General features: G+C 41.7%; 3 protein-coding genes across 6 annotated transcripts in view; all 3 read right to left on the bottom strand.

Annotated features, from left to right (window-relative positions):
* arhgef12a (Rho guanine nucleotide exchange factor (GEF) 12a) overlaps nucleotides 1–4111 on the bottom strand; it is a 41315-nt gene extending 37204 nt beyond the window's left edge. The window contains exons 1-2 of one of the 3 annotated variants that reach the window (XM_005455817.4): nucleotides 3644–4111; nucleotides 2671–2891 (exon numbers count right to left, since the gene is read on the bottom strand). In XM_005455817.4, coding sequence (XP_005455874.1) covers nucleotides 2671–2702 — 32 coding nt within the window. In that variant the 5' untranslated portion in view covers nucleotides 2703–2891; nucleotides 3644–4111. Of the gene's footprint in view, nucleotides 1–2670 lie in introns of all 3 variants that reach the window. The other 2 variants (XM_025897942.1, XM_005455818.4) reach the window with 2 other exon arrangements.
* Nucleotides 4112–5224: 1113 nt separating this feature from the next.
* On the bottom strand, nucleotides 5225–10728 carry tlcd5a (TLC domain containing 5a). 2 transcript variants are annotated; one of them, XM_003450867.4, is made up of 3 exons: nucleotides 10350–10728; nucleotides 7472–7675; nucleotides 5225–7056 (listed from the first exon to the last, which is right to left on the bottom strand). In XM_003450867.4, exons 2-3 carry the CDS (start codon nucleotides 7665–7667, stop codon nucleotides 6524–6526), a joined length of 729 nt encoding a protein of 242 aa, XP_003450915.1. In that variant the 5' UTR covers nucleotides 7668–7675; nucleotides 10350–10728; the 3' UTR covers nucleotides 5225–6523. The 2 variants fall into 2 exon arrangements, with proteins under 2 accessions (XP_003450915.1, XP_025753728.1); XM_025897943.1 differs by lacking the exon at nucleotides 10350–10728 and adding an exon at nucleotides 7815–8022.
* A 1776-nt stretch (nucleotides 10729–12504) lies between these two features.
* On the bottom strand, nucleotides 12505–26356 carry oafa (OAF homolog a (Drosophila)). The gene is made up of 4 exons (XM_003450866.5): nucleotides 25530–26356; nucleotides 14128–14262; nucleotides 13863–14043; nucleotides 12505–13051 (listed from the first exon to the last, which is right to left on the bottom strand). Exons 1-4 carry the CDS (start codon nucleotides 25758–25760, stop codon nucleotides 12777–12779), a joined length of 822 nt encoding a protein of 273 aa, XP_003450914.1. The 5' UTR covers nucleotides 25761–26356; the 3' UTR covers nucleotides 12505–12776.
* Between the last annotated feature and the right edge of the window lie 1614 nt (nucleotides 26357–27970).

Consider the following 27970-nt stretch of genomic DNA (forward strand, 5'->3'; position numbering starts at 1 on the left):
ATTCATTTTAATGCATGGTTTAGAGCAGCTGACGCAGCTTCCTCAGTATCAGCGCTGACTAGATGGAGCAGAGGCATGGTGCATTATCGGGGAGGGATGCCAAATACTGGAGACGCATACAAGCAGACTGGGCTGTCAGAACTGCTCATGAAAACATTTATCATAAGGAAACAAACTTCACTGCAGTGACGCAAATATCAACTCCAGTGTCCTGTTATTGAAAATAGTGGTGATATAATTACTCAACTAGCCCACAGACATTTATCGATGTTGACATATAGTTAACCGTTCCTCCTTTAAAGACTTTAGCACGGCAAACTACCAGACATTTGCTGATCATGACATCTCACATCTCTCGTTTTCAGCTGATGGCTATGTAACAATGTGAAAACTTTGGCCTTTATTAGGTTGTGACTGATACTGGCTTTACAACTGAGAGCATATTTATGTAAGAATCAATGATATTGAATACATTATTGACAGGCTTGTCAGCTGAAAACTGATTACAGACATAGGTTAAAACTTTTGCTCCAATAAGGTAACAGTGAAGTCACACTCCAATCAGCCTCCCTGACAGTACCTGAAATACCTGGGTGATAAACACCAGTTTGCCCACACTGACTATTTTTTACTATTAGTAATGACACTGGAGGGGGTGTATTACGGAGCTTAACTCTTCAAGTCAAAGGTTTGTGTCATAAAAGTGGCTTCCTTTTTACCTGGCTAAATTACTGTGGTAAATCATGGTGAAAACAAAGTCTATCTTCTGAGTTTTGGTCAAAGTGCCAGGTTTTCACTGACTGTTTTATTTACAGCATGTCTTAAGCGCAATATAGATTCTCTGCTAATAGGATTTTTATGTGCTGTTTAGCCTCAACTTACTAAAATTTCTGAATAAAGTGCAAACTGTGTGTCATATTGTCAGTGAAATGCCCATGTATTAATTTGGTAATGAAGAAAATGTATAAATATTGTTTTACTTGATTCTGATCTGCTGCCAAGTCTGATGATGAAATAAATAACTTGAATTAAACTGTTTTACTGTGCACTAAAAGCCACCAAATTAACAGTTTTCAACTGTATTAATCTCTTGTTGCATTTTAGTATTATCTTTTTCATGTTCTGTTCTTTATAGAGTTTTAATCACCATTTTATCATCATCAAATGATAACATCTCTGACTGGAATAAGTGTCACTCATAGAGGTCATTTTGTGTAGAAAAAGGGTCATATGCCTCACGAATCACTGCTTTTCTGAGCACAGAGCATGAAGCAAAAAGCTCTGCTTAACGGAGAAAGTTGAGAACCACTGTTGTGATACCCGTTATCTCCAGCTGGGGTTTTAGGTTTGGTCCAGCCAGCTAACGCAAAGAAAGCCTGGTTGTGTTGAACTTCATTTGCAGTATACCCCTCAGTACCACTTCCCGAGAGGGCCTCAGGGGTGTGGGAAAATCGTGGAGATCAGCAGAACACTATGACAAAGAGTGAACTGCACACTAAACTGACCCACCGGCTGGCAGCCCAACCCCAATAGACACTGAATGCATCCTCCCACCAATGCCAAAAGAGCAAAAAACAAACTGCACAACACCACGCATGGCTGGAGCGAAGGCAAAATCAGGGAAATAGAGACACACATAAGGCAAGAGTGGGCAAGCAACAAACCAAAAACCTAATTGATCAGTGCTCTCACTACCAGCAACTGTTGTGGAAAACAATGTAAACAGACCATATATCCAGAACAATAATTCAAAGTACAGGCCAGCAGTTGGTGCCAGCCACTGTTGCCATCAGTGCAGTGGGGGAGGGGGTCATATTTATTTGAAGGAAAAAAAAAGAAAAAAAAAAACTAGGGCTGGGCTTTAGCCTCCCTCTAGCTCTAGCCATGAGGGTATTTCATATCCCAACCTGGTGCAATAAGCCCCCCTTCTATTCGGACTCCTTCCTTCTCTCCTTGCAGGTATGTGACATTCAGGTGGGAAGGTTTGATGCAATACAACAGTTCCACTTCTGTTTTACTGCCAGAGAACATCATTTCAGAACAAAAACCTCTTTACTGTCCAGGCACAAAAACCACTGTCACGATGCAATGCAGAAATCAGTGATGGACACACGTGTCCATACATTGGGGTAGTTTTGGACACATCCATCGCTGTATTCTTGAAGGCTGTGACACATTGTTTAGTCAGCTGGTCCAACCTTTTAGTTTAAGGTGACAACTGCCTTAGATAAGATGATTACTCTCCGAGCTAGGGTTTTGTGTAAATCCAGAGATTGTTTTAATAGGTGTAGGAGAGGTTTAGCTTTAAAGGCTTAGGGGTAATAGTGATGTTGAAAGGTGTACAGGGATCACTGGATGACTGTTCCCTAGCACACAAACAGTAGCAGTCCTTCTCATCCAGTCCATAAGTAGTATTTTACAGTCTACAGAGAACTCCATTATCCATGCTGAGATCAGCAGTTTCCATCAAGATCTGATGTCCTTCATTAGTAACTGAATAACAGTTATTACCGAGCATCATCTACATAGGTCAGTGTTTCACCTGAACCATGTAAAACACGTTTTCAGATCAACCAAATCAAGGGTCTTTCACAAAAATGTTATGATCTTATTACTTTGAAGGTGAAAACAGTGCATTAACAGAATATAAAAGGTGGTTGTTTACTGTACCTGTCAGTGAAGCTGGGCTGTGTGTCACTCATTGGGCTTCCGGTTCTAGATTTGCAGCAAATTATATCCGATTAACATTTTCCAGAGTGTGATGAGGCGATTTCCTGGAGCGTCTTTCTCTGGCATTCGTCTGGAGTAGGCAGGGATTTTGAGAACGATGCTGGGAATCAGTTCACTGTGAGGTTGCTGCAAGGCACCTCCAAACACCAGATGAGCCTAAGCTACAACCAGGCAACCAGCACTTCTTGTTAAAATTAAATGACAGCAAAAAATCTACAGTGCAGATCATAAAAATCAATCGGGGCCTTGGTCGAATTAGCAGTCCTACCCCGGTAATAAACAATATTTTGGCAACAATAATAAATATACTGGTGCAGCTGACACAAGTTGTCGTGTATGTACGAACTCCTCGTGTGCCTCCTTTGCATTCACATCCCAGTTTTCCGCCGATATGATGTATGTAAACAATCCGTATCCCAACGTTCCTGACACCTTGGCCCTGCGATGTAGTCCGTCTGCCAACACCCCTGCTCGGCCGAATAGCCTCGGTGTCTAAATGATCGGTGAAGATGCTGGAAATTCCTCCAGTCCCATTAGGTATTCCCTGCTCCAAGAAATGCCTGTCTGTGGCTGTGGGGACGACTCTCCCGTGACCAGGAGAATCGCTAAAAGCCGAGTTTAAACGACCCGTGTTAGAAATTAGCAAAACAACTGCAGCTAACGTCAAACCGTTTTGATTAAAAAGAAACGAAATGGGTTAAATGGTCATTTAAAAAAGCACATAGGTTTTCCCCCCAAAAAATCCTTTCTCACTGCAATCTGGCAGTCGTTGAATCTCACCAGCTACCAGCTAACAAAACAGATGAGCTCTTTCAGCAAAAAACTTTGCTTCGTGGGCTCTTGTTTCGAGTGCAAACTAAGCAAACTCCCGTTCACAACAATGAGCCGGCCAACGAGCGAAACATATACATACACAAAAACCTCGTGTATTTTCACTGGCTTGCGATCCGTCTTCGCGTTATGTCCTTCAAAAAGACTCCTTGAGGAAACAAAATGCAGCGGAGCCCGTTAGCACAGCACAGCGTCTCTTGACTCCATGTTCCAAAAAAAAAAAATCGTCAATTCTCGACAGAATTCCCGTGGATGGAAAGCAGGCTAGCTATGTGGCCGCCAGCTAACGGGAAAGAAAGTAACCACCGCTCCCGTGTAAACAACGACAAAAAAGCGTCGAGGGGCTTGAAACTTTTAGCGAACATTAAACGTTATTTTTTCCTAACGTAAAACACTGTTTGTTCGAGGGTATAACTTGAGGAAAGGTACCAAAAAAATCCCACTTTCTGCCGCTAGCAACGCCCTGGCTAGCAGTTGGGAGAGACTAACCACTTCCTGCCGCCGGGGAGAATTTATTTCAGCTTAATATCAGGGACCACTACTGAAAAACGAGTAACAACGACAGCAAGCATTACTACTACTGGTAACAGTAATACTAAACATGTCTAATTTATTCGTGTATGATGCAACTATAGTAGGCTTTGAATATAACAAGCAGCGCCTCAATGGCGTGTGCAGCTGGCAGGGATATTAAATAATGACCACTGGGCCAAAAAATTGTTATAATTTGATCATTTTTAAATGTATACACATGAATATCTTCATCTTAGTCAGTCTCCTTCTGAATAGTGCTTCAAGTAGCTGTGTGTGCCGTAACAGTCAAATAGGGATGCAAAAGGCACTCATGAAACTGACACAATAAATTATTCATGCATTTATATTTATCCGTTCAGAAAAAAAAAACATACAAACTACTAAAGTGTTGAACCTTCCAGTCCAAGAGTCATTTATACGACTCCAGTTTTTGTGCATGTGATATTACTGAAAGCAAAACCAACTGTCAAATGAAAATGATTTTTTAAAAAAAACAAAAAAAAACTTCATCTGTCCCATTAAGGTTGTGATCAGTCATATTTATCAATGCAAAGTACATAATTTTATCTTTCTTAATAAACAAATTCCTGGCTAGCTTGTTCTCTAACCTTTTTGTCACACAACTACCTTGCTTAAATACACAACTACTGCACTACTGTGTGATTGCTGTGCTGAGCATTACAGTCACACGTCACTGCATTTCTGGCACCCTACATTATACTGTAAATACTACAATAAATAAGGCACATTGTATATTTCACACAGCATAACACACCTATCTCCACTTTACACTGCTAAAGACTGAAAACTGGTCAAAAACGACTGAATTCATGCTAAAATGAGAAAAAAACAAAAAGTTATACATGAACGTAATGTAACTTAATGATGCTTTGTTTTTAAAATAAAAAGTGCTTTTCTTCCCTTTCCATTGCTCCTATTTTAGAATTGCAGAAAGACCACATCTTTCCTCGCTCATCATTCATAAATAATTGATATGACACCATCATGTGGACAGCTTAAGTAACTTCACTCTCAGTCGACTAATTCATCTCGAGTTTCGCTAAGCTTGACTAGAACACAGTTGATGTTTCAGTTTAGTTGTAAATTTGCTGTTTAGTGAATGCAAACGACATGTCAAGTTTATTTTATTTCACTTTACACAGGGATTACAAAGGTGAACGATGAAACCCCAACCCGAAATGGCTCTTGCGATGCCGCCTCCTGTGTTGAATGAGTTTACAGTACATGAGAAAGAATAAACACACATTAGGAAGGTACATTCAGATAACTAAGGCACACACTAGTTAGGTTTGTACTTTCTTGTATGTATTGGTGATGCACACAGAGACTTCTCTCAGTGGCAGTCAGGTGAACAGACATAGGAAACAAACAGATGGTATGTTTTTAACCTATTACGACAAAAACAACATATTCTCACAATAAAGATAAGAATGCACATAAAAATCTGGGCTCAGTCATTATAATCCCTTAATATAAAAACTTCCCGTCTTTATCCCAGTAGCACATTTTTTATTAAGGCAAACATTGTATAACATGTATATTTCAAAATGGTTTATTTAAAAAAAGACCTTTTGAAAGACTTGCACAATGTACAGATAGCTCGGAATGAATTTAATCAAAGCCTGGACAATTTCTGACAAGATCTCTGTGAGACTGAAACATTCAACAAACAGCTTATTAAATTAAATTAGCTGGGAGCTATCAGTGCAGAGCACAGATCTTGTCTAAATGATTACTCACGCGCGACCACCCTCACACATCTGGTACAACAAAGTTGACACTGGTTACTATTTCAGAAAACATGAGAAGGTATTTATAGTTTACAATTTACACTAAAAAGAACACATATAGAATTTATTAGACTCAATAAAACTGTAACATAGAGCTTTAAAGGAGGGACGCAAAATAAATAGAATTTTGCTTTTTTTTTAAAAGCAGGCTCTGGAATATTGTTTTTTAATTAAACACATCAAACACACTTCAATCTTTCTGATATTACTTAATTTCCCTGAGTACCAATCCTAGTCTGTTGACATCACTAAAAGTGTTTCACAAGGACTACAACATTACATGTAAACTTTTTCTTTTCTAGTAGGGAACTTCCCTTTGGAGCCACACATGACTAGGTCACAGTTTTCTTCCCACAGGTTTTCTTTGTGTGTTTATACAACATGCTTTGGTTTCAGTGATATAAACTGCGTCAGTGTTGCTTGCACCTTTTATGCATGTTCAGCTCCAAAATGCACAAACCTTACAAAAAGAAGCCTTAGCATTTTTTTTTAATTTAAAAATCCCTTTTTTAAAATCACACTTCAACATGGAGACAGTTGCTTTCCATGTACTTTCCATCAAGTGTCCAAAGTGAAAAGCAGAGAAACGACATAGATGGATTCCCTTCTGATGCCGATCACTCCTTCTTCCCTTCATGACCATTAGCTGCTAAAAGCTCTTGGCGGTCTCTCTGGTGTTTGTGCCAGCTTTTGCTCTTCCGTATGGCAAATCGAACAATGTCTACCATAAAGACCCAGGAAAGGGCGTACATGGCCACTCCACCACACTTGATAAAGAATCTCGGCCTGGGGGAGATCAGCTCACAGTACAGCATTGTGCCTCCCACGAAGATTCGCATCACCACAAACAGCAGCACAAACAAGACGTCCACAACGTCCCCCAGCAGAGTCCCGTAACGTCCAGTCTGCTTGAGGAACCAGCGTGCCTGCAAGAGAGGGTTGGTGATTTCACTGCCAAAGAGCACCGCGCACGACTCGATGCCAGACTCCCCCAACCAAAGGGTCAACAGGATTCCCAGGATGCTCATGGTGTGGTGGGCCAGCATAACTGGTCCCTCTGTACGGAAGTACACACACCAGGCCATGTCAAAAATAAAATAGCCCAGACTCAGGACCATGGCACTTATCTGCAGAGGGGTGTTCTTTGTACCTGGCATCCACAGACAAAAAAAGACCGACTTTAGTTAGCTTTTTATCTAAACATATAAAACAAGTTATTACTGTGAAATGAGCACATAGTTGTTTATACTGGCGTGTAACAAAAACAGCTCTTGAGAACTTTTTGTCTTTATGTCTAAAGATTTTTCAGCACCTTACAAAAAGTTTCCACTTGGTAGTTAGAGCTCAACTGTGCTAACTAGTTTAGATGCCTCATGTCTGCATCAATTTTCAAAGAAAAAGCAGCAGATGTTACAGTAAAAACTAACAGATGAACCTAAACACTACTGTCACATTAATGCATAAGAGAATATAATTGCTTAAAATCTATGCTGTGTCTCTGCATCCATCCATCCTTTTTAGGTTTTTAATGTGCACACAAAATCTTGACAAGCTGCATCCCCTACCTGGATGAGTAAAAGGCCAAGGTCCATCTACATAGCCTATGTACGCTGTGATGCAGACCGCCAGGATCCCGTGCACCAACGTGACGAGGCGACAGTTCCATTCGTAGCTCCTGGATCCGTTAACGTTACACAGGATAAAGTAGAAAGACACCCAGCAGGATAGGCACAGGAGAGCACAAACGACAAGCACAGCCATCTTCCACTCTGAAGGTAAGTCAAACAAAGAAAAGCAGCAAATTTCAGCTAAACAAACTTCTCAGCAGTCATCAAGCCAACTTTGACTCACATTACATGGTGAGAGAAAAATGCAAGGAGGAACTTCTTGCTCTGTAATATCACTTACAGTAGAAAAAGACAGAATCACCGTCCAGAGATTTGAACTGTGCACTCTTTGTGAGGGAGCAACAATTAGCCTTTGCTTGAACTATAATAGTACTATAGTAGGCCGGCTGAGGGTCTGGTGGGGTGAGGGGGACGTCTCTTCTTCTGCTGTGACGTTTGTACTAGGAGGTGAGACCATGCAGACAGATGAGCCCACCCTCAGTGAACTGGAACAAGACGTACACTTGATTCTTAAAGATTCCAGCCAGTTTCAAAACTGGCAGAGAGGTTACTGGGTGCTGGGTCTCAGACAGTTCCCGAGAGGAACAAAGGCTCTTTCTCCCTTATTATTTGACATCTGCACTAATAAGCAAACAGAAAATGTCCCGTTGCTATCTTCGTTGTTATGTTTGTGATGTCCACATGCCAGCCAAATAAACTAAAAGATATTCAGTTACTACAACACACATATAAGAGCAATAAATTACTATATTTAAGAGGAGGGACACTGAACCGTTTCAGATTTTCTGCTTGAAAATGAATATGTTAATAAAGTAATTCATCTGTTTATGGTCTCAGCTGCAAATCATTTTACAGTTTCACGTGTACTATGGATAAAAGGATGCAGCTAAGGATGATATGAAGGCTAGGCTTGAATTTATAGTCTTATAAAACCTGCATGTTCATCTGAAAACGCACAAAAAAGTAGGGAGAAAAAATCACGAGCAAACAAAGGAAACATCTGAGATCTGAATATGCAATGACAAAATTATGTAATGACATAAAATAAAACTAGTAAGTCTTGAACGATTCCACATTTCTTTATATTTTTCTTCCAAGAAGCCAGACTTTCTGGTTTTGAGTGATCGTTCTCCATGCTTTCTGAAGGGCTTTGGAAGTTTTTCAGTCCAGTCCTTTGACCTGACCATTTTCATGGGAATTTGTTTTTCTATTCAAGGATAAAAAGGGACCTAACTCCAGGAATAAACCAGTATTATGCCTACATAATAGAAAATCCATTTTAAATTGTGCCTTGTGCACGCTGTTAGTAGCAGACAGTCACAAAACTGTTCTCTTTTTTTGAATCTATAAAAAAAGGCCACAGATACTACACTTTAACATGCATAAAATAGTATTTTTGCACCAATACAGTTATTCCAAAAACAACTAGAAGATGGAAACATGGCATATCTTAGTACAGTGTGCAGTGTGTCATTAAAAGATCTGAGGAACCTGGACAAGAGGAGAACAAAAGGAGAAGTGGCAGGCCGAAAAAAAAACTATAGTATATGAACAATATTTGAAAGCCCTGTCCTTAAGAAATGAGAAAAAATCCAGCAAGGATGTGACACAAGTCCTAAGAGATGCGTCTGGCCCAGACGATCCACCAGTTGATCCATCTACTTTTCACTTGAGACTCCTCAGAAATGGTCTCAGTGGAAGGGTGGCTGTCAAGAAGCCATTCTTAATCAACAGATAACAAGGAGAAAAGACTGAGGCATGCCAAACTGCACAGGATCTTGTCAAAATTGATGGAATTATAAACGCAGAAAAGTACACTCAGATTTTAATCCTCCATGCAGCCCAATGTGGAAAGCGTCTGATTTGCAGCTGTTTTGTTTTTCAGTATGACAATGATCCCAAACACTGCCAATGCAGTAAAAGCATACCTGGATAGAAAAAACACATAATGGAACACTATCATTCATGGATTGGTCTCCCCAGAGCCTGGACCTCAACATTACTGAAGCAGTGTGAGATCATCTTGACAGAGAACAGAACAAAAGTCATCCAACATCCAAAAAAGAATACTTAAAATAAAAAAAAAAATGAAAAGAAAGCTTGTCTAACAGAGTTCAGGCAAAGCTAAGGAATAACAATTGTTGCCAAATATTGACTTTCAGGCTCTTTAGAATTGTACAAACTCTGTTTTTGCCTTATTACACTGCATTCCCATGTATGTTTGCACATGTTTCAATATATGCACCCGTTTCTCATTTTGCTAGCAAAATATAAAGAAATGAGTGGTGACTCGAGACTTCTGCAGAGTACACACAAGAAAACGCCATGTAACTGAACAACTACCTTTATGTTTATTATTTGTTTTTCTTCATTACAGCATGCCCTGTGTATGATGCTGGAGGCTTTCCTAGGATAAGGGTGAGACGCCTGAGCTATGTTTACTCTTATAAGAACAGTGGATGCAGATTGGAGCTGTTTTAAGGTAAAAACTAATAGCGTAATAATTGTGTTCCCACGCAAACCTATGAAAGGACGGGAACTGGCAACCAGAGCCCACGAACAAATGAAGAAATGTTTTCTTCGTGGGCCAATTTATTGATGGTGACAGCAAAAGCAGCTGTTGCTAACAAAGTGAAAGGGCAGCAACAGAGCAGGGCCACAGCTCATCCCTTAGCCGAGGGGATGCTATCATAACAGGCTAACTCTGCACTGGCACTATTAGATGGATCAGGGAGCAAGCTAACCGCTAGCAAGCTAACAAAGCCTTGTTTAATGGGGTTACAACACGTTTATAAATGCAGTGAAATATAATTACCTTGACGGTTCACATGTGGCTGTCTCTGTGTTTACATCCTGGCTGTTTTGCGTCCTCTGAAGCAAATATATGCTCGTAGAAGACCGAAGCAGGTTTGTTTGGATACACACTTTGCTGTCCTTTATCTGAACGGCACCGGGTAGCAGCAACAGCAGCCTCCTTCAGCATCCTTTGTATCCCATTACAAGTGGCCGCATTTGCATGCTCTGCCACTATTAACTTGCTAGCACTAAAGTGGATTGCATCCTGCTTATATTATCCCGTGCAATACCATAATTAAAGATTAAAGTAGATTTATGCAATATTTTATAGGAAAAGCATGCTTTCATCCTTCTTGATGTAGCGATGGCGGGTTCTTTTTCTTTCGTAACAGGGGCGACACCGTGTGGGGAATAGTGAAAATTACAACCTGGATTGAAAGACTGGCATAACACACCTGAGTGCAAAACAGGACAATTTATTGGAGCACCCAGAAGTAGATGACTATGCAAAGAATTTAACTGTATATCTCTTAATTCCCACCACACACACACACACACCTCCTTATACCCCATATAAGGCTTAATAAAATGACTCCAATATACCACAAATAACTTCCAAGTTGTCCATGCAGTGCAAAGAAGGACTTTATTAAAACAACTGATGTAAAACAGCTCTTAAAATTGTACATTACCTAATTGCTTCATTTTCTCCTTACGGCAGCTTTTTTAATTACAACATATTAAAAACTCTTTCATAGAAAAAAAAAAATATGTTTAACAATGTAATCTACAATTACATAGCAAAAACATCAGTAAAATGTTAAGGCACTTGATCACCAGAGAAGGCCACAAATAGGTGTGTTTCACTCATTTGGTTCTTCAGGTAGCAGGACATATCAGCACACTAAAAACTGTTTTTTCCTCTTTTTTTTGCGCTATGGCAGTAAAAAGGCTGAAGTTATTGAGGAAAAGCAGTCTTTTCTTTATCCTAGTACTATAAAGAACAGACAGACAAGTTAAATTTGGTCCCACAAATTTAAGAAGTGCTCCTTGAATTACACGTAAATTATCGGGGGCAGATATGAGATGCATAAATTATAGCAGGCAAAGCTGGAAACCAAGAACCAGAATTCTGGCAGCGCACATAAAAGTCTAAAAATGCTGGTTAACCAGAAGATGGCAGTGTAGATCATTAAAGCGCCTGTTGCTTGAATGGATCCTCACATTGGGGAGGGGAAAACAAACAAACAAACAAACAAAAACAAAAAAAACAAAAAAAACACACACACACCACCATGCTGAAGAGCTTGTGTCCAGAAACTGAAACTTTAAACGGCTCCTTTCACAGCATTTCTTTGACTTTGGTTTGACACTTTTTAAACAGACTGAGAGGGGTGCGAGTTGTGGGCAGGAGGTGTCCCCCATGGGTAATGACAGGGCAACTCGGGATAAAACTTCACTATTAAAAAGGATAATATGCCTGTTTTTCTACACCGTCTATACAAGAATGAAAACAGGCAACATATAAGCAAAACAGGATATGGATGAGAAACAACAGCCAAGAGGTTTACCTGAAATGTGTTTGAATACTTTGTGTTACTGAGGATCTGTGGTTTAAGATGAACTTCAGAAACTGTTTTAATGCCAACAGGGAAGCAAACAGATGAGGTTATTATATTAAAAAGATTTATTATTTTTTTTAAAAGATAGTCCTCCATAATTTCACTTTGCAACCAAAATAAATAAAGCCAGCATTGGAAAGGTTGCGTTTTTTCTTTGTAAGCATGCTTACATGGTAAAAAACAGCATTTAGCTGGTAATAAACTGTTGTCACAGAGCTTTATAAGACAGATAATTCCAACATTCAAATTTTCCTTCACCAGGATGGAAGAATTTGTTTGTCTACCTCCTTTTGACTGAGAGTGGGACAGTGTTGTTCCTCTGCCGGTGTTTGACTGTCCAACTTTTGTGCATACCATAGCTTGTTTGAGAGGTTTTGTGTCATTTGCCCCACTCACTTTCCCCAAAAAGGCACAAAAGTGACAGCTTCTTGGCAAAAGAAAAAAAAAATATATATATATATATATATATATATATATATATATATATATATATATATATATATATATCTCACATTAAGGCTGACAGCAATAGGTCATTTTTCCCCGGAAACATTAGTTAAAAATTAGTGACTTTGCTGCGTCTCCCTTAAAAGCTTTTGGTCTCATCTGGAACCTGAATTTATTTCTACTTCAACGTGAATGTCTGGATCTCGGGACTCCCCACCTGACACAGCTTCACTTCACATGATATAAACCAAGGTCCAGTGTTTCTGTGGTTACTTTGAATAGCATGGGTGGAGAAGCATTGGCTGGGCTGGCAAATAAAAAACAAACAAAAAAAAACAAACAAGTCTTCTCGTTTCTTAAACATCCACAACAAAACTCTAGGTCTCCTCATCCCAGAGGCAGAGCTGTTTTTGGGGAACATAGTACGTGAAATGGTATCCCTTGCTGCAGCTCTTGATGCCACACTTGTAGGTGGAGCCCTTGCCCGTTGCGTCCCGGCTGCGGCAGTACTTCAGCAGACACGGGTACCACTCCAGCCGCAGGGTGTACGTGCAGAGACATGGCTGCCACAAGTCTTTAGTAGCATGACAGGCCTGAAAGCTGGGCAGCTCTGTTGCTTGGGGCAGAACCTCAAACATGGAGCCGTCCACTCCTGTAACACAAACGGATAGGGAAGCATGTGGCAGTTAAAAACAAAAAGCAAGCGGTCGCACGTCTGCGCCGATCGCTCCCTTTTCTGATTCCGCTCAATTAAATGCGGCTGTGATCTAGAGAGCGCAAACAAAGTGGCATAAAACAGGCGAGATGCTCCAGTGAAAGGGCAGCTTTGTTATGCTAAGGAGACGCTACGATAGGTCCCTGTGCAGATAACGGCGCAGAGCGCTCGGTGAACCATGACCATCAACATTGTTTTCTTAATAACAAAGCTGTCAGCTGACAATAGTGCTGTCGTATGAATTCTCCTCAGCTCGAATAATTTGGATTTCGCTGCTATAAAGAATCTGGATCTCGCTGCAAACTGCTTTTTTGAAAACAAATGGTTAAAAAAAAATTGGCTGAATCTCTCCAATAAACAAAATTAATCTGCATGCACACACATGCCGTTTCACCCTATTTCATAGTGTGCAAGAAGGCAGTTTGGAGAGCAAAGAGTGAAAGAGGAGAGGAACCTAGATAACATGCACAGTCACACAGTCTTATCATCGAAACCCCACAAGATAATACTTGAAGCCATATCACTAGAATGAAGTGGAAAGAGGTGTCTTGGAGAGAGAAACAGGGAAGATAGTGTTGAGAAGATTAGGAGAATCAGTTCAGAGACGTATGCAGAATTAGAGAGAGAGATCAGGAGAGGAGAAAGAAAAGGGGGGGTACAAAAACAGACTAGCATTTTGCTCAAACCACCACCACCACCAGAGTTTATGTGAGGTTCAATAATAAACAAAAATCAGATGGCCGCTGACCTTTTTCCAGCCAGCATTTCACATCTGCCTCACTGGTGTAGATGGCCTCGCGAGCCTCGCTACACATGTTGTGGATGTGGGAGCTGAGGTGCCAGGCCCGACTTAGATTGACCGCTGCGCTCATAGTCAGCTGCTCCAGGCCTCTCCGCTCCTCTGCCAAGCGAATGGCCTGGGGATTTTTCTGGGAAAGACGTAATATCCTCAGATTCTCCACAGCATATAATCAGCTGAAAAATTTCCATAGCTCAACTCCACCGTGTCATACCTGCCTGAGACGGGCCATGGACTCGCTGGGGATGATCTCATTGCGGTTGAGGCGGGACACGAAGCACAGGGCTTGGTACTGGTTCTGCCCTCGTTCCAGCTCGCCCAGGATCAGCGCGCGGAATATTTTCACATCCTGAAAAAGCCAAAGGGATGAGAAATGAAAAGGCTGAACAGATGACTCCCGGAAGGTATCGGGAGTAGTACGCGAGGCAAGGTTATGATAAGTTGTTGTTTATATGAGGAGAATCATCCAAATTAGAACAGATATTGTTTCCATTACGGTACTTAAAGCATTTCAAAGATGTCCAAACAGCTGTCTACTCAAAGAAACAAAGGGTTTATATTCACCTCACCCATAAAGGCTCACATGACAGCTTGTTGATACTTTTTATTGTCTGCAGACCTGTGCAATGAGGCTCCAATAATACTGTGGTATTCTGCTGTGTCAAATTAAACCTTTCCAGCCTGTTTCTTGTCAGACCTACTAGAATTTCTCACATGCCAGAAATGTCAGACTCATTTTAGCATGCTGTTTAAAGTAGAACTGTACTAGTAGCAAAATGCCAATAGTGAGAATTCTCTCACACACACACACACACAAATAAAAACAAAGACGTGCTGCTGTTGGCAAATGCGCGAGCGATCTGGCACCAAACCAAAGGCCATAAAGGAGTTTGGTGAGGGGCAAGGCAAAGCATGATGGGAAGCTTCGACAGTGTGGAGAGCAGAGCAGTAGACCTGTCCTCCTATTCATTAGAACCCCACTCCAAACCCCCTCCTCCTTGGCTTCAGCACCAACACAGACACACACACAGTCCTGAATACCCCTCCTCCGCTTTTCACACACCCGTCTGAAGCAAACAGGCAGCTGAGGAGTAACAGTTTGAAGGCTTTCACTCCCTGAGCAGGAGGAACTCTGGAATAGATAAACAGCCCCGAGATAACCCCACTGAGTTCTTCTTAAGCTCTTCCACTTCCTGTATGGAGAAGAGTACACCCTGGCAAGAAGGCAATGCATTCTGCCTCACAAGTGTTTACGCTCCGTAGTCCTTTACTGACTGCTTGGATCTTCACTCCAACAGCCACTTTTGTCTGTGAAAAGAGACTCTGGCAAGGGTACAATAGCAGCACGGGTATTACACAAGGCAATCCTGTTTGACCCCTGGAAAGAAAATTACTAAGCAAATATTGATTATATAGCTTTATGAGCTGTTCACATGGTACTCAGAGGAACACAGAAATGAGCCAGTGGAAATTATATGCCTCAGCTTTTTCCTGCAGACACAAAACAATAAGAGAATGTCAAAGAGCGGAGGAAGAGATATATCACAGCGAAAAGAGTGAGTACAATGCCTACAGCGAGAAGGACAAGAGGGCCATTTGCCCCAGAGTGCAGGAGTAAGCGGAGGCCATGACTTCAAGACCTCCCATGCTGCAGACACATGGTGCTATGCTGGGACACCGTGTGGGGAGAAAAAGGGAGGGAGGGAGGGACAGAAAGAAGAGGAAGGTATTCGTGTCAGCCACATGGATTTGCCCCAGGGCTCTCTGGGTAATTACAGAGCAGCATGGCAGTTCCACTAGCTCTGCTTCTCTGGAAGCGACTCAACAGCAAAGCGAAGACACTGATCCCCTCCTGTTGTGTCATTATGTCTCCTGATTAATGATTGTCTAATTTCTATTCTGGGTCAAGGCCAAAAGGGCAAAGGTAGAGCGACAGTGCTTACTGTGGCAACAATTTTTATTGATCCAATTTTGTATCAAAATTACATCATCTGCGCACCATGGAAAGTCTTACGGGCACAGTTTGACCTTTCGAGCACTGACAGCAATCTTTTCTCGAAGAGGTTGGAAGAATAAAAACCAAATAAAAATAACCTCAAGACTATTATGTACGTGTAACAACAAGCAGTCATCTGGCATATTTAGGATAGCATTATAGCAGCTACAGAAAGAATTTTTAGTAACAAAAAAAGCACTACCAAAATTAAGCAAACATGCATATATGGGGTCAAATATTTAGAAGACCACAGAAGAACTGAAGATGACGAAGGGGAGCTGCTTATGAAAGCACCACACAAACTATATGGCAGTTGTGGTGTTGAAAAAAACCACAGATTGGGAGCTGTGGCAACAGGGTGAAATATTACAGGGGTACTAAGGGTATCATCCAGTGCCATAGTGAGACATAACAATGCGAAAGGAGTAAACAAACAATAATGATGAAATACCAAAAGGTATGTGTTTTATTGCCTAGTTTTATTGTTTTGGCTAAGTTTTGACTTACATTACCTAATTATGAAGCAAACAGGGGTGGCAGCGATCAGGTTCCAGAAAATAATTTCCCCAGAAGCAGCTTCTGGCTACACGTAGCTAGAATTAGCATTGGATCAGTTTTGATATATGACATGTCAAGCTATGCAGAGCAAATGAGAAAGTCAGGATGGAAAAGAGAATCCACTCAATTTAAAAAAAAAACAAAAAAAAAAACCTCCTCCTGGAGATTAAATGCTTCACTTCTGAAGAGCTCCTGAAATGATTTGAAGCCATGCTACGGACAGAGCAAAGCTGCACAACAAACATAAAGCACGCTTATGATGTATTACTGGGGTAGCACAGACTATTCTAGGATGTGGCAGCATTATGCTTCCACTAAACTCCCCCAAAAATGGCTGCACCAGATGTGAGAGCAGAGTTTGTGTGCACCGCACCCACCATTCAAACTACAGAAAATTACTCTAGTACTAGCATTTTGCCAGTAGACTACCAGGCTTGTGGTACTCAAGAATTTACAGTAGTCTATAGATTTCCATTTATCCATGTTATACAATTTGAGTAAAAATATAGAAATTAAAAATAAAATAAAAAACCCTGAAGATCAGAAGTTGAATACAAAACCATGATGCGACTATCAACCAAAGAGATACTTTCACCTGCAAACCTGCTTTAGAGGAACTTCTTCATTGCACAAAGAACCGCTCCAGCTGGCCTGTGGATTCAAACCGGACACTTTCTTGCTATGACCTGGACAGTGCTAACCATTGCCCCTCATAAATATATATTTGTCTTAGCATTTTAGTGTTTAGAGGATACAACTTGTGCGTAAGTGTATAAGGGCTGGCCCTCCCTGAACCTAGTTCTACTGGACGTTTCTTCCTGTTAAAAGGGAGTTTTTCCTTCCCACTGTCGCCAAAGTGCTTGCTAAGTGGGAGCCATCTGATTGTTGGAGTTTTCTGCTTTACTCTACATTATTGTAGCAACTTTACCTTACAATTTAAAGAGCCTCGAGGTGACTGTTGTTGTGATTTGCTGCTATATGAAAAACTGAACTGCATTGAATTGAACTTTTACAGGTTCTGGATGATGATATTTCTTTTATCTTTATCTTCTGACAGGCCAAGATGTTTTGTCGTCTTCATATTCAACTGGCAGCATTGGTGTATTTTGTGCGCAGTCATGTAGTGAGAGTAGTTAAAATTTAATTACGACCTTTGAATGGCAACACCAAACCAGTGCTGAGGACATGTCAGCTCAGGTCATGCTCGAGTAAAATTTCACTGACATTCTGACAGCAAACAGAGTAAAATAGTTATATCATCTTTACATTTCCATTCAGACAAAAGTCGTTGCTGCCCGCCAGAAAAAACCACCACCGTTTGGGATGTGTGCAGACACACTCCAAAGCGTGATAAAGAAAACACAGCAAAGGAGTGAAACGTGAAGTGATTAAAGGAAGGTTTACACCTGTTGTTATGATGACAGGCAATATCACTAGGAGAGAGTGTGCACTCGTCTGACTGATCAAACAACAGCTATCTCTTTTTACAATCTCCCAAGTGGGAAGGTGTTTTTAAAGTTGCCGAATTATGCAAACAGACGACTGACAGAAGATCAGACAAATATGAGACAGGGAGGAAAAGCGCTTCTGTGGTCACAGTATGGGGTAATCCTTTCCTGTTGTAACAAAACCTGCTTCATTCGTGTGATGGATTATACAGAAAGATTTTGTCAGTTCCTGATAAAATACACCACACTGCCAAAAAGTAGACAAAATAATTGCCTGGGATGCATATGACAAGAAAAACAGTAATGCTGGAATCGAGCAGACTTGCTAGAGCTTGAAAAAGCACCCCTTCATTTCAAAATACTCCCTAAAGAGGAGGTGCCATGTGGGCACCCCCCTTAAAGAGTGTTTACACCTACAAAAAAAAAAAAAAATAATAATAATAATTTGCTGACCGACATTACAGAAAATAACCACCTTCGGACATTACCAATTAAAAGGGCAACCTTTGTCCCATCTTTAAAAAGACTGGCGATACCATAATCAAAGGGCAGCGTAGCCTTGAGTTTTTTTACTCTAGCAGAGCAGCGTAAATGTCAGGGTGGCTATAAATAATCCACACAAGTGCAAATTCCTTAACATTGCTCACTTACACATAGTCCATTTGCAGACAAACTACCACTGGCCAACAGCCAGACAAGTCTGTATTCATGCAACATGACTGGTGGGTCAAACGAAGACCTGTTAATCAGGAGAGAGGGTGGGGGCTCGTTTCATTGGTGGTTACCTTTGGTGGGTCAGATTATTTAAGAGGTGCACAAAAGCCCATTCAGACACTCAAAGGGTGCCATTTACAGTGAACATTCTCAGACACTGTAACCCAGCAAGACAAACTCCGTCTCCTTGCAGAGTATATACCTGGTTTACAGGCTGTTAAAATAGGAGCCCAGCAATGAAAAGCAGTCCAAAGGCTCATGGGAACATTGCACCTGCACTTGCAAGAGATATATGCATCTTAGTTTGAGAGCCATTCTGGCTTAACCGATTCACACTCGATGCAAAGATGGATATTCACGCACAATGCACACCCACACCCACACACACATAAACAGTACAGCAGTATGTGTTCCCTGTGCAGGGGGTTCTTCCTGTTTTCAAATCCCCCCTAAGACCCTGTCTGTTGATAAGGCTGATGGCTGGCTGTGGAGGACTGCTGGTAAGCCACGCTCTGATGAGTCATTTGGGATCAGTGTGGGTCTGTGTGGATATCTGCCTGACATAGGACCAAAAAGTTTATGTAATACTTTAAAAAAAAATGAACAAATAAGATTAAAGTCAAGCTTGTATACTAACAAAAGTAAAAAAGGTCAAGGTAATCTTTACATAAAATTCAGCACCGTGCAGCCTTCCAGTTTATTCGCTTGTCTCGAGTGATGAAACCTTGTGTTTACTTTTAAGATCCCGAACCTACGTAAATGGCTCCGACTGCCTTTTGAAAACAACATATGGATTTAACATGTTTGGTGACGGGACAGGGTATTTGCTTTAGTGTGTGAGGGAAGCCATTCAAAGAAGAAGAAGAAGAAAAAAAAGCAGCACAGGTTTTTGGCAGGGATTAAAGATCATTTTGGGAGACTGAGGGAGAGACGCACACAGACAAAAGGAACGGGAGAAAAGCCACTGAGCTAAGACATGCTTTGAGCTGAAGTTAATTACAGACGCCCCAAAGGCAGGAATGTGGAGCCACATTTAGGTCTGGTCACACCTGGCTGTCCAAAGAGCTAACCAATTAGTAAACACTGGCAATGAATGGACAATCAAAACACTGGAAGCTATGAAAAGAAAGGTTTTCCTGTTGGCTATTCTCCTGACAACAATGCAAAAGCAGCTTACCTTTCCCAATGCATGAGGGGTTAATGTTTAGGTGTTACACATGAGTTCAAAAATACAACCGAAAATTTTTTAAAAGACTAACTCTGCACCGCCCACAACATCATTTATTCATTCATGCAGAATCTGGATACAATTAAGTAGACACACAAACTGTTTATGGGGGACTCTGCATTCAGGAAATGAGAAGGAGGCAAACAGAGAGTGCTAACAGGGAAGGAAATGAGGCAGATAGATAAGGCATAAACAATAGAGATGGCCACAGTCCCATTCAGCCTCCAACTGTTGTTGCACATCTTTCATATCCGGTTTCAGGAACCACAAAAATAATGGTATTATTCAAACTATACAGATTCATAATAGGGTTTTTATGTAACAACATATCCTTTATGAGCCTTTTTCATAAAAAAACAGAATCTGTTTTATGACAGGAAAGGTGACACGACATCAGATTGTTGACAAGGAAAAGGGTGATGCAATGCCTTCCCAGGTGTGGACCCCTATGACTTAAGGCTGCCTGAACTGTCACTGACCTAAAAAAATAAAATAAATTAGTCCAAAGCTTGCGAAGCAGCGCTACACTAACGGACGCAGATATGAATTTGACAAAAAGAATAGAGACAGATCTGGCACGCTTCAATTCTTTGTCAGTGTCATTGCCAATCTTCTTCATCTTAAACCATCTGTAGTTAGACAAAAATTACAACTATGTACACTGCAAGCCACAACTGCCGTGTTCATGTCCGTCAAAGGCTGCTACCACAGCACTGTGCGGTCCCTGTCCTGATCAGTGAGAAATTTTTTTTAAAAAGCTAAATGATAGTCATCTCTCTGCTCTGGTCTCTTTCCCTGGAAGCATGTCAGAGACTGTGGAAATGGGAAGCTCTTTATCAGCAGTATTAAATGTGAACATCTGGCCTTCTGGCGAGAGGAGGAGGGGATAAAGGATAAAGACACCAACAGGGGCAAAGGGGCCACGAGAGGCCAAAGGGGGATCATGAGGAGACTCGAATGGCAACAACAGGACCACAGAAGAAGCTTGTTTTGTTTTTGATTTTTAGGATTTTGAGCCAGCAGGGAAAAAGATGGCCATGGGTAATAAAAAACAAAAAAAACAACCAAAAAACATGCAAGTTCATTTTTAAATACTTCAAAGTTAGCTGAACTCTTCCTCCAGCACAGAGTAACCTTACAAGATCTTAATGTGTTAAATCAAAAGTAAGCGTTCAAGAATGCCACCTCAGAGATTTAAGACAAGAAAGCAGAACTAGGCAGTAACTTCTCTGAAAAGAGTCATTTTCCCACGCAAAACACATACAAAAGGAAAGCAGAGTAGGAGGCGAGGTCTTCAAAGTTCATCCTTTGAGTAAACAATTTGCCACATGGATTTCTGTGACTCACAGATTGCTCACAGTCACCGTTTGCAACAGGAGTGTGAAAACTGTGCGCCTTATAACGTACTGAAAGTACCTGAAGCAACAACAACACTTCCTGGAACAGGTGACACTCATCCATAAAAAGGACTTTACAAGTTTGTACAAGTGACAAAGAGGGATGGAGTTTCAAGGTTGAGTAAGAGGCAAGGTGTGGCAGCCAAAAGTAAAGAGAAAAAAAAAAGGTTGCTACTGTACTGACATGTAACTGATGTGAAGTACCTGTAACATGGGAAAAAACACAACGGGCAGTTGTGACTCTTGGCAAACCTCTGAATTTTACACTAACAAGAAAAAGAACAAAGTGGACTGTCATCAGGCCTCCCACGCAGGAAAAAAAAGAAAAGAAACAGAGTTTGCCTGATAGATAATGCAGTTAAACAATTCTAATGGCCCATAGAGCATACGAAGGCTCGACGTGAACTGGGAATGAGCACCTGCCTAAATGGGTCACACTCTGCAACCCAATGGGAGGGCACACAGAAAAGCTAACCAACCTAACTCCCCGCCCTCAACTTTCCTTCTGTGTTTGACACAGCACATGAGGGAAATCTCTCAATCCATTCTTACAGCAAGCTTATTTCTGGGCGTGTCCATAAAGCCTCAGTGCTTTGAAGACGATCACAATGAGCTGAGCTGAGCTGACCTGACGGTAACACAGGCCTCGGCAGTGAAAGATGATCCAGTTTGCAAGATTCAGGGAAAAGAAACTAAGAAAAAAAATGGACACTGACGTGCTCATCAGTGCTGTCACTTACGAAATCCTGACCCAGTTAACGGGATGGTGTAAGGTGCAGCTGATCATCCCCATCAAAAAACTCTGAACCTCAAATATAGTTGGTGATTTTAAAAAAAAAATGTAAGTTTTGGAACAGCAGTTTCTTTGTTCCCCCACACTCCTATTTTCAAAATCGTTCCAGTAACTGAGGTTTTGGTGAGAACAGCATACTCCTAAAGCTTTGTCACCCAAAGTAGTAAAAACACTAGCGTGAGTGGAAGCCTTTCAAAATTTCCTGCTAAATGATGGTATCAGCTGTTTATTCCTACTATCTCAAACTATGCAGTTCTAGTTTTAAAGTGCAGAAAGAAAAAAGAGATCCTCTGAGCTTTAACATCCATATTAGGTGGCTAAAGGGGTGACAGCCAGGAGACTGTCTGCATTTTGTTTCAGATGCTTTTAAATCACTTTTGACTTTTCTTGCTGGTTAGGATTAGGCATTAAAAAAAACAAACCCATAGTTAAGAGAACGAGAGGGATTGCGGTTGGGTTGAAACATGCCACCCGACACAGTTAACGCTGCACTTAAAGGGCAAAGGAATCCTTTACAAGCATTCACATGCAGTCACTTAAGAGTGACAAACTTGCTACATTATTTAAAGCACACCTTAGACGTATCAAAGGACACCTAGTTATTTGACATCGTGGGAATGACAGCAATGCACTTGCTACTGGTCGCCTAACATTAAATTGTAACTGCAGTGTGCCCCACGGTGTACTTCTAATGCGAGTCCCAAGCCCTGATAAGCGTGGAGGTTTGCATCAAGAAGGAATCGAATCAAACATCTAGGAATCGAAGAAGACCCAAAAAGTCTATAAATTGAAATAGGCCCCGAAATGTAAAACCCTGAAATTGTATCCAGATAATAAAAAGGCTTTACAGTTGCAGGCCAAGGCGCCTGTAACTATAGATGTACGATGATGTGCACCACTGCATCCCAGACAAACCGTTTCCTCCAAGACACCCGTGAAGTCATTCACATTCCTGCACTGATAAAACCCACTTGATGGACAGAAAAGACAAGACACACAACACACCAAATCTGGAAAGACCCAAAACAAGCCGTGAAAGATGAGGGTCATTTCCCTCACATTGACCTTAAGACAACGGTTTATGTTAAGCTCAGGGTACTAGCCTGTGTTGGACCGTAAATTGCAGAATTTAATGGGGGGAAGGAGGGAAACCAAATTGGCAGCTACCTTCTCTATTCAGAGCGACATCTGTGCTGAGATTTGTCTCACAGTGGGGGAAAAAAAAAAAAAAAAAAAAAAAAAAAAAAAAAATCTGCACATCGACATGAAACATTTCATCAGGATATTTCTGAGCTGCAGACAGATTGCTGCAATTTTACATAATTTAGAGTCGATTCAGCTGTAAATACTTCATGGAGACCCCAGACGGGAATGAAAAGCTCCTTTACTGCACGCTGAAAAAAAGAGAAGCGTAACCTTCAAATGCAATTACAGAGTAAGTGGCAGATAATCAACTCCATCCAACCCCATAACGCCTGTGCTTCATAAAAAATGTTAAAAAAGTGAACTGAACTATCATAAATCTCTGTTGCTTTGAAGTGAACAGACAGCGGTATCCACATGTTGAGATTCAGTCAACATGACACAGAGGTGTCATGAGCAAGCTAAAACCACCTTTTCATCTTTTCCATATGCCTACAGACCATCAGAGAACCTTCCTGAAATCACTGCACGGCTCATACACAGTGATTCATTGCTTGGATAAGGTTGACTAAACTTCCCTCTCACATTCAGCAGACCACTTCACCAGTGTCTAATGGCTATAACATGTACCATCACATTTTGCCACGTATTCACAAAGCAGCAAATAGTAAAGAGGCTGCTGTCCCGTGACTACATCTCAGTTCTTTTTTTAAATCTCAGCGAACGAGACTTGCTCTTCCAAATGTGACATTATCTATCGAGCCATCCATATTTTTTGTGTCTCATCATTAGAACTCAGTGTTTAACATCCCTCTTAAAACACTCCGCTTCCCACAGGCGCTCGTCTGAACTATATATTCATGGCAGCTGGAAGTGACAGCTCATCCAACTTTCCATAAATCTTGGGAGATACTGCACAAGACTTGAATGAAAACCACATGCAGAATAAACGAGGAGGGGGCAGGAGACAGGGGGGGGGGGGGTTGAGACAGAAAGAGGGGAGAGGTAGGGGGGAGCAGCAAGAGGCTGACCTACAACTGTACAGATAAATCAGGCAGCGGAAAAGTAAAGCGATCTAAGAGGTTCAAATAAACCAAACCATATGTGCAGATGTGATGTGTGCCCGTGTGTGTGCATGCGTGATGGGATACAGCAACCCTGCACGGTCAGGGAAAGGGCTCCCTGCTCTCAGATCACTGTACGTCTCTTTCTGTGGGTGTCACCAACGATTGGGGGGTGACGGCCTCTTCTCTTTCAACTCTAAATTAGCTGTTTTGGTTAGTGAACCAGACGTGCAGATCAAAAAGGTCAGACATGCCCACTTAATCCTGGTAAAGCTCCCCCTTCACATCTCGCCAGCCTGTCAGCTTCTGTGTGACAGCAACCATCACAGACACATGCCTTTGCTCTGTGCAGCCCCCCCCACCCACCACACACGCCCCTCTTATGCAAAGCAGTTGTTTTTTTTATTTTGCAAGACTGACAATTTCACGAGTCTCCGGACAGCCATTGTCAAAAGCAAAACAGTGTCGTCTTTCCAAAATGTTACAACTGGTTGGCGTTGGACACTCAAGCTGTTTGTCTACATTTTAGAAGAATGCTAAATATGGCCGCTTATGATCAGCTCTGAACGGGACCCTTGAGCTGCAGGGGTTTCGAAGGCCATTAGGGTCTTGGGGGCGTCACATCTAAGGAGCAGCAGCTGTCTTGACCTCGGTGAAACTCAGCTGTGATGGAAAGGGATGAATGAAACTTTACACTTCAGCTTATATGTGTGCTACACTAACTGCTCAGATTTTTCCCCATTAAAAAGAAAAAAAAAAAAAATAGGCTTTAGGTGTGATTTTGTTTAAGATTCAGATCTGTGACCCAGAATTAAAATTTAACAATGTAGCTTGAACCAAGAAGCCATTGTTGCAGATTTCAACACCTAAAGGATACACAGATTTGGGGCTAATGGGGGGGCATTATGTGAACGGTGCAGATCCTTGATCAGATTTTTTGGGGGGCTTGTAGGGGTGGATGGGTGTATTACCAAAGTAAGGGGGTGGAGGGGCACAGCAGTAGTGCCTTTTAGTTAGATTTGGACTGATTTTAAGGATTAGTGACAAGACACAATTTCTTATTTTTAAGTGGGGACTTCCTCTAGTGACTTCCAGGACCACCGAGGAGCTGTTATGAGTCTGCAGGTATAAATTGGGAAGCATGAAATTAAGTTTTTTGTTAAGAAGTTCTGATTCTGGACGGTGAAATTGCAGCTAATCAATAACCTAAAGTTCAAAATGAGCCAGGGGGAAGTATCCGCCTCATGTTCAGCGGTAAGCAGGACAACCTCTTACCCGTTTGAAGTCCACCACAAAAGTGATGAGCGTCCCGTCTCCCTGCTTGAACTCGAGTGATATCGAGTCTTTCTCGCTGTCCGCCTCCAAAACCTCCTCGGTCACCAGTCCGTCAGAGAGCCGGACTCGGACCCGCAGCTCTGCAGCAAGTCCCACAGCCACGAGCAGCACAAGGGCGCAGAAACGAGTCAGTATCCGACCTGGAGCCGCGGAGATGCAACTCGCAAACATCCCCGAAGACGCAAAACCGTACCCGAGAGAGCAAAAAATCGAGGCGAAATCCAGAGATCTCCGCTCATATCCCAGCTGTGTTCTTCTCTTGTGCCGTGTTGTCTCGTCAAGTCTTTTCCTTCATGATCAAAGTTTGGTGGGTCACTCTTTCATGCGGTCCCCCCGCCGTGCGTCAGTACTTTCCACAATTACGGGCACATTCATAGGAATCAGGCGACAAACACACGTCCTCACTGAAATATCTCCCTTTCACTTCTGGGACCAGTTCCCTTCCATTGAAAGTGTCTCGCTCCGGTGTTGTTGATAAGATCATGCGCACTTCAGCTCCTCCCGCACCACAGTCAAGAGTCCGATGATTGCACGCTGCTTCTCACTTTGCTTTGTGTTGATGTTCACGTCTTCTCTCTCTCTCTCCCTCTTTTTTCCTTACCTCCTTCTGACTCTCACTCAGTCCCGTCACTTCCTATCCGTCGGTATCCCGCTGCTCGCCTGGCCTCCAAACTTTCTGCGGCGTGTGAGTGAAAGAGCGCACTGATGGTAGTAAACTCTTAAAGCCATACCACCCTCAGAAAACTCTGCCCATCCCCCTAAAGGCCTCATGTGATCCTCCTGCACTCCACAGCAAATGGGCTAATAATACCCCCCCCTCCTCCACCCCAGCAATTATAACAAAGGTGTTTGTAGGGGGATTTGTAAATCACAGCTCCGTGCGTGTTGCTCACGGCATGTAGGGATGAATAAAATGCATGAGCAAACTATACCGTGCAGCTGGCGGTGATCGTAAAGCAAACAATAACCAAGCAGCTAAAAATGTTGGAGTCATAGAAGATATTATCTTAAGTTTAAAAGCCCTGTGATGTGAGTAAATAGGATGCGTGCGGATGTGGTATCTTATGGAGGGAAATGCGCCAAAACAGGGATGTCAAACATAAGGCCAGGGGGCCAAAATCGGCCAGCCAAAGATTTCAAACTGGTCCACTGAGCAGCTTTGGAAACTGTGAAGGAGCGTGTAAATTTTGGATTTTAAACTGTATTTTCACAAGTTTTTGCAGCTTCTCCTACTCATAAAGATTTCACCTGACATATCTGTTAACTGACAGAAATGTTTTCGTTTTACAATCACTGGACCGTCAGAACTTTTCTGTCATTTTACACATTTATTTCTTACAATTTATGGCCAAAGAGTCACTCTGACAGACTTCTTTCATTTACTACAGCAGTGTTTCATTATGATGTAGAAAAACTGAGACACACTGTTGAAATTACACTTCATTTTTTTTGTTTTAAAGTATCCTGGGGATTAAATTTGTAGTTAAAGTTGTTTACAGCTAGCTCTGTGATCCACAGTGCAAAATGAGTTTGGCATCCCTGCTCTAAAACATCTTTGAAAGTTATCCCCAGGTATGAGGAAAACAGATATTTTGTTGTCAGTCTCCATTTTTTATGTAACTTCCGTAGAATATAAATTTTTTTTTTTTGCATGAATCCATCACAATACAAAGGATAAGCACTATAGTTATAGTTTTTCCAGCTCACTTTCTTGTTTTTCAGTTGTTTATGCATCCGCCTAATCTCCCTGAGACATTTGTATTTATGAATCCAGTGGCTCTAGCATCTAAAATAAATCTGGAGATAATCACTGCCTTTGATGACAACATATAGTTGAGTCACAGGTTTCAGTTGGAGGAAAAAAAGACAGTCACTCCTTTATTCTTGTTATGTGTGTTATTTCATTTTACGATGCCCTCAAGAGAAAGCTTGACAAACCCGAGGTGAGAGCTGACAAACAGATAAAAGCCGACTATCTGAAGCAAGATCGCAGCGCCACATGAAATGGTAGATTACCACTGTATGTGTGTGTGTGTGTTGCAGATGGAAGTTTGACAGCCAGGCAGTAATTTTCATATCTCCATTGGCTGCTGCATTCTGGGTGGGCTAGGCTAGGCCTCGGTTTGGTGACCCCAAACGTGGCAGCACACTAAAGCTGCTGTGACCAAGAGATGGTCGCTCCAGTGAAGAGGAAAACAAACAGAGAAGCCATTAAGCAGAGCAAACATTGTTAGGTTTGCCTGGAGAGACCAAACTGGGCCCTGGGCCCTCACAGAGTCGAGGACGGGGAGGTCAGGCAAACACACCCCTTTGTGATGGAGGTTAGTTCTCAAGTATTCTCCTGCTACATCTTAGTTAGAGCGTCCAAACACATGCTAGCT

The sequence above is a fragment of the Oreochromis niloticus genome, linkage group LG14 (genome assembly GCF_001858045.2).
Source record: "Oreochromis niloticus isolate F11D_XX linkage group LG14, O_niloticus_UMD_NMBU, whole genome shotgun sequence".
Lineage (NCBI taxonomy): Eukaryota > Metazoa > Chordata > Actinopteri > Cichliformes > Cichlidae > Oreochromis > Oreochromis niloticus.

Bases quoted from the DNA above. Each gene is read 5' to 3' on its own strand.
- tlcd5a (XM_003450867.4), bottom strand. From the start codon at position 7,667: ATGGCTGTGCTTGTCGTTTGTGCTCTCCTGTGCCTATCCTGCTGGGTG. The intron at 7,057-7,471 runs GTAGGGGATGCA...TGTGGATGCCAG, and splicing joins TTGGCCTTTTACTCATCCAG to GTACAAAGAACACCCCTCTG.
- oafa (XM_003450866.5), bottom strand. From the start codon at position 25,760: ATGTTTGCGAGTTGCATCTCCGCGGCTCCAGGTCGGATACTGACTCGT. The intron at 14,044-14,127 runs GTATGACACGGT...CGTCTTTCCCAG, and splicing joins CCATGGCCCGTCTCAGGCAG to AAAAATCCCCAGGCCATTCG. The intron at 13,052-13,862 runs GTCAGCGGCCAT...TTTGTGTTACAG, and splicing joins GAAATGCTGGCTGGAAAAAG to GAGTGGACGGCTCCATGTTT.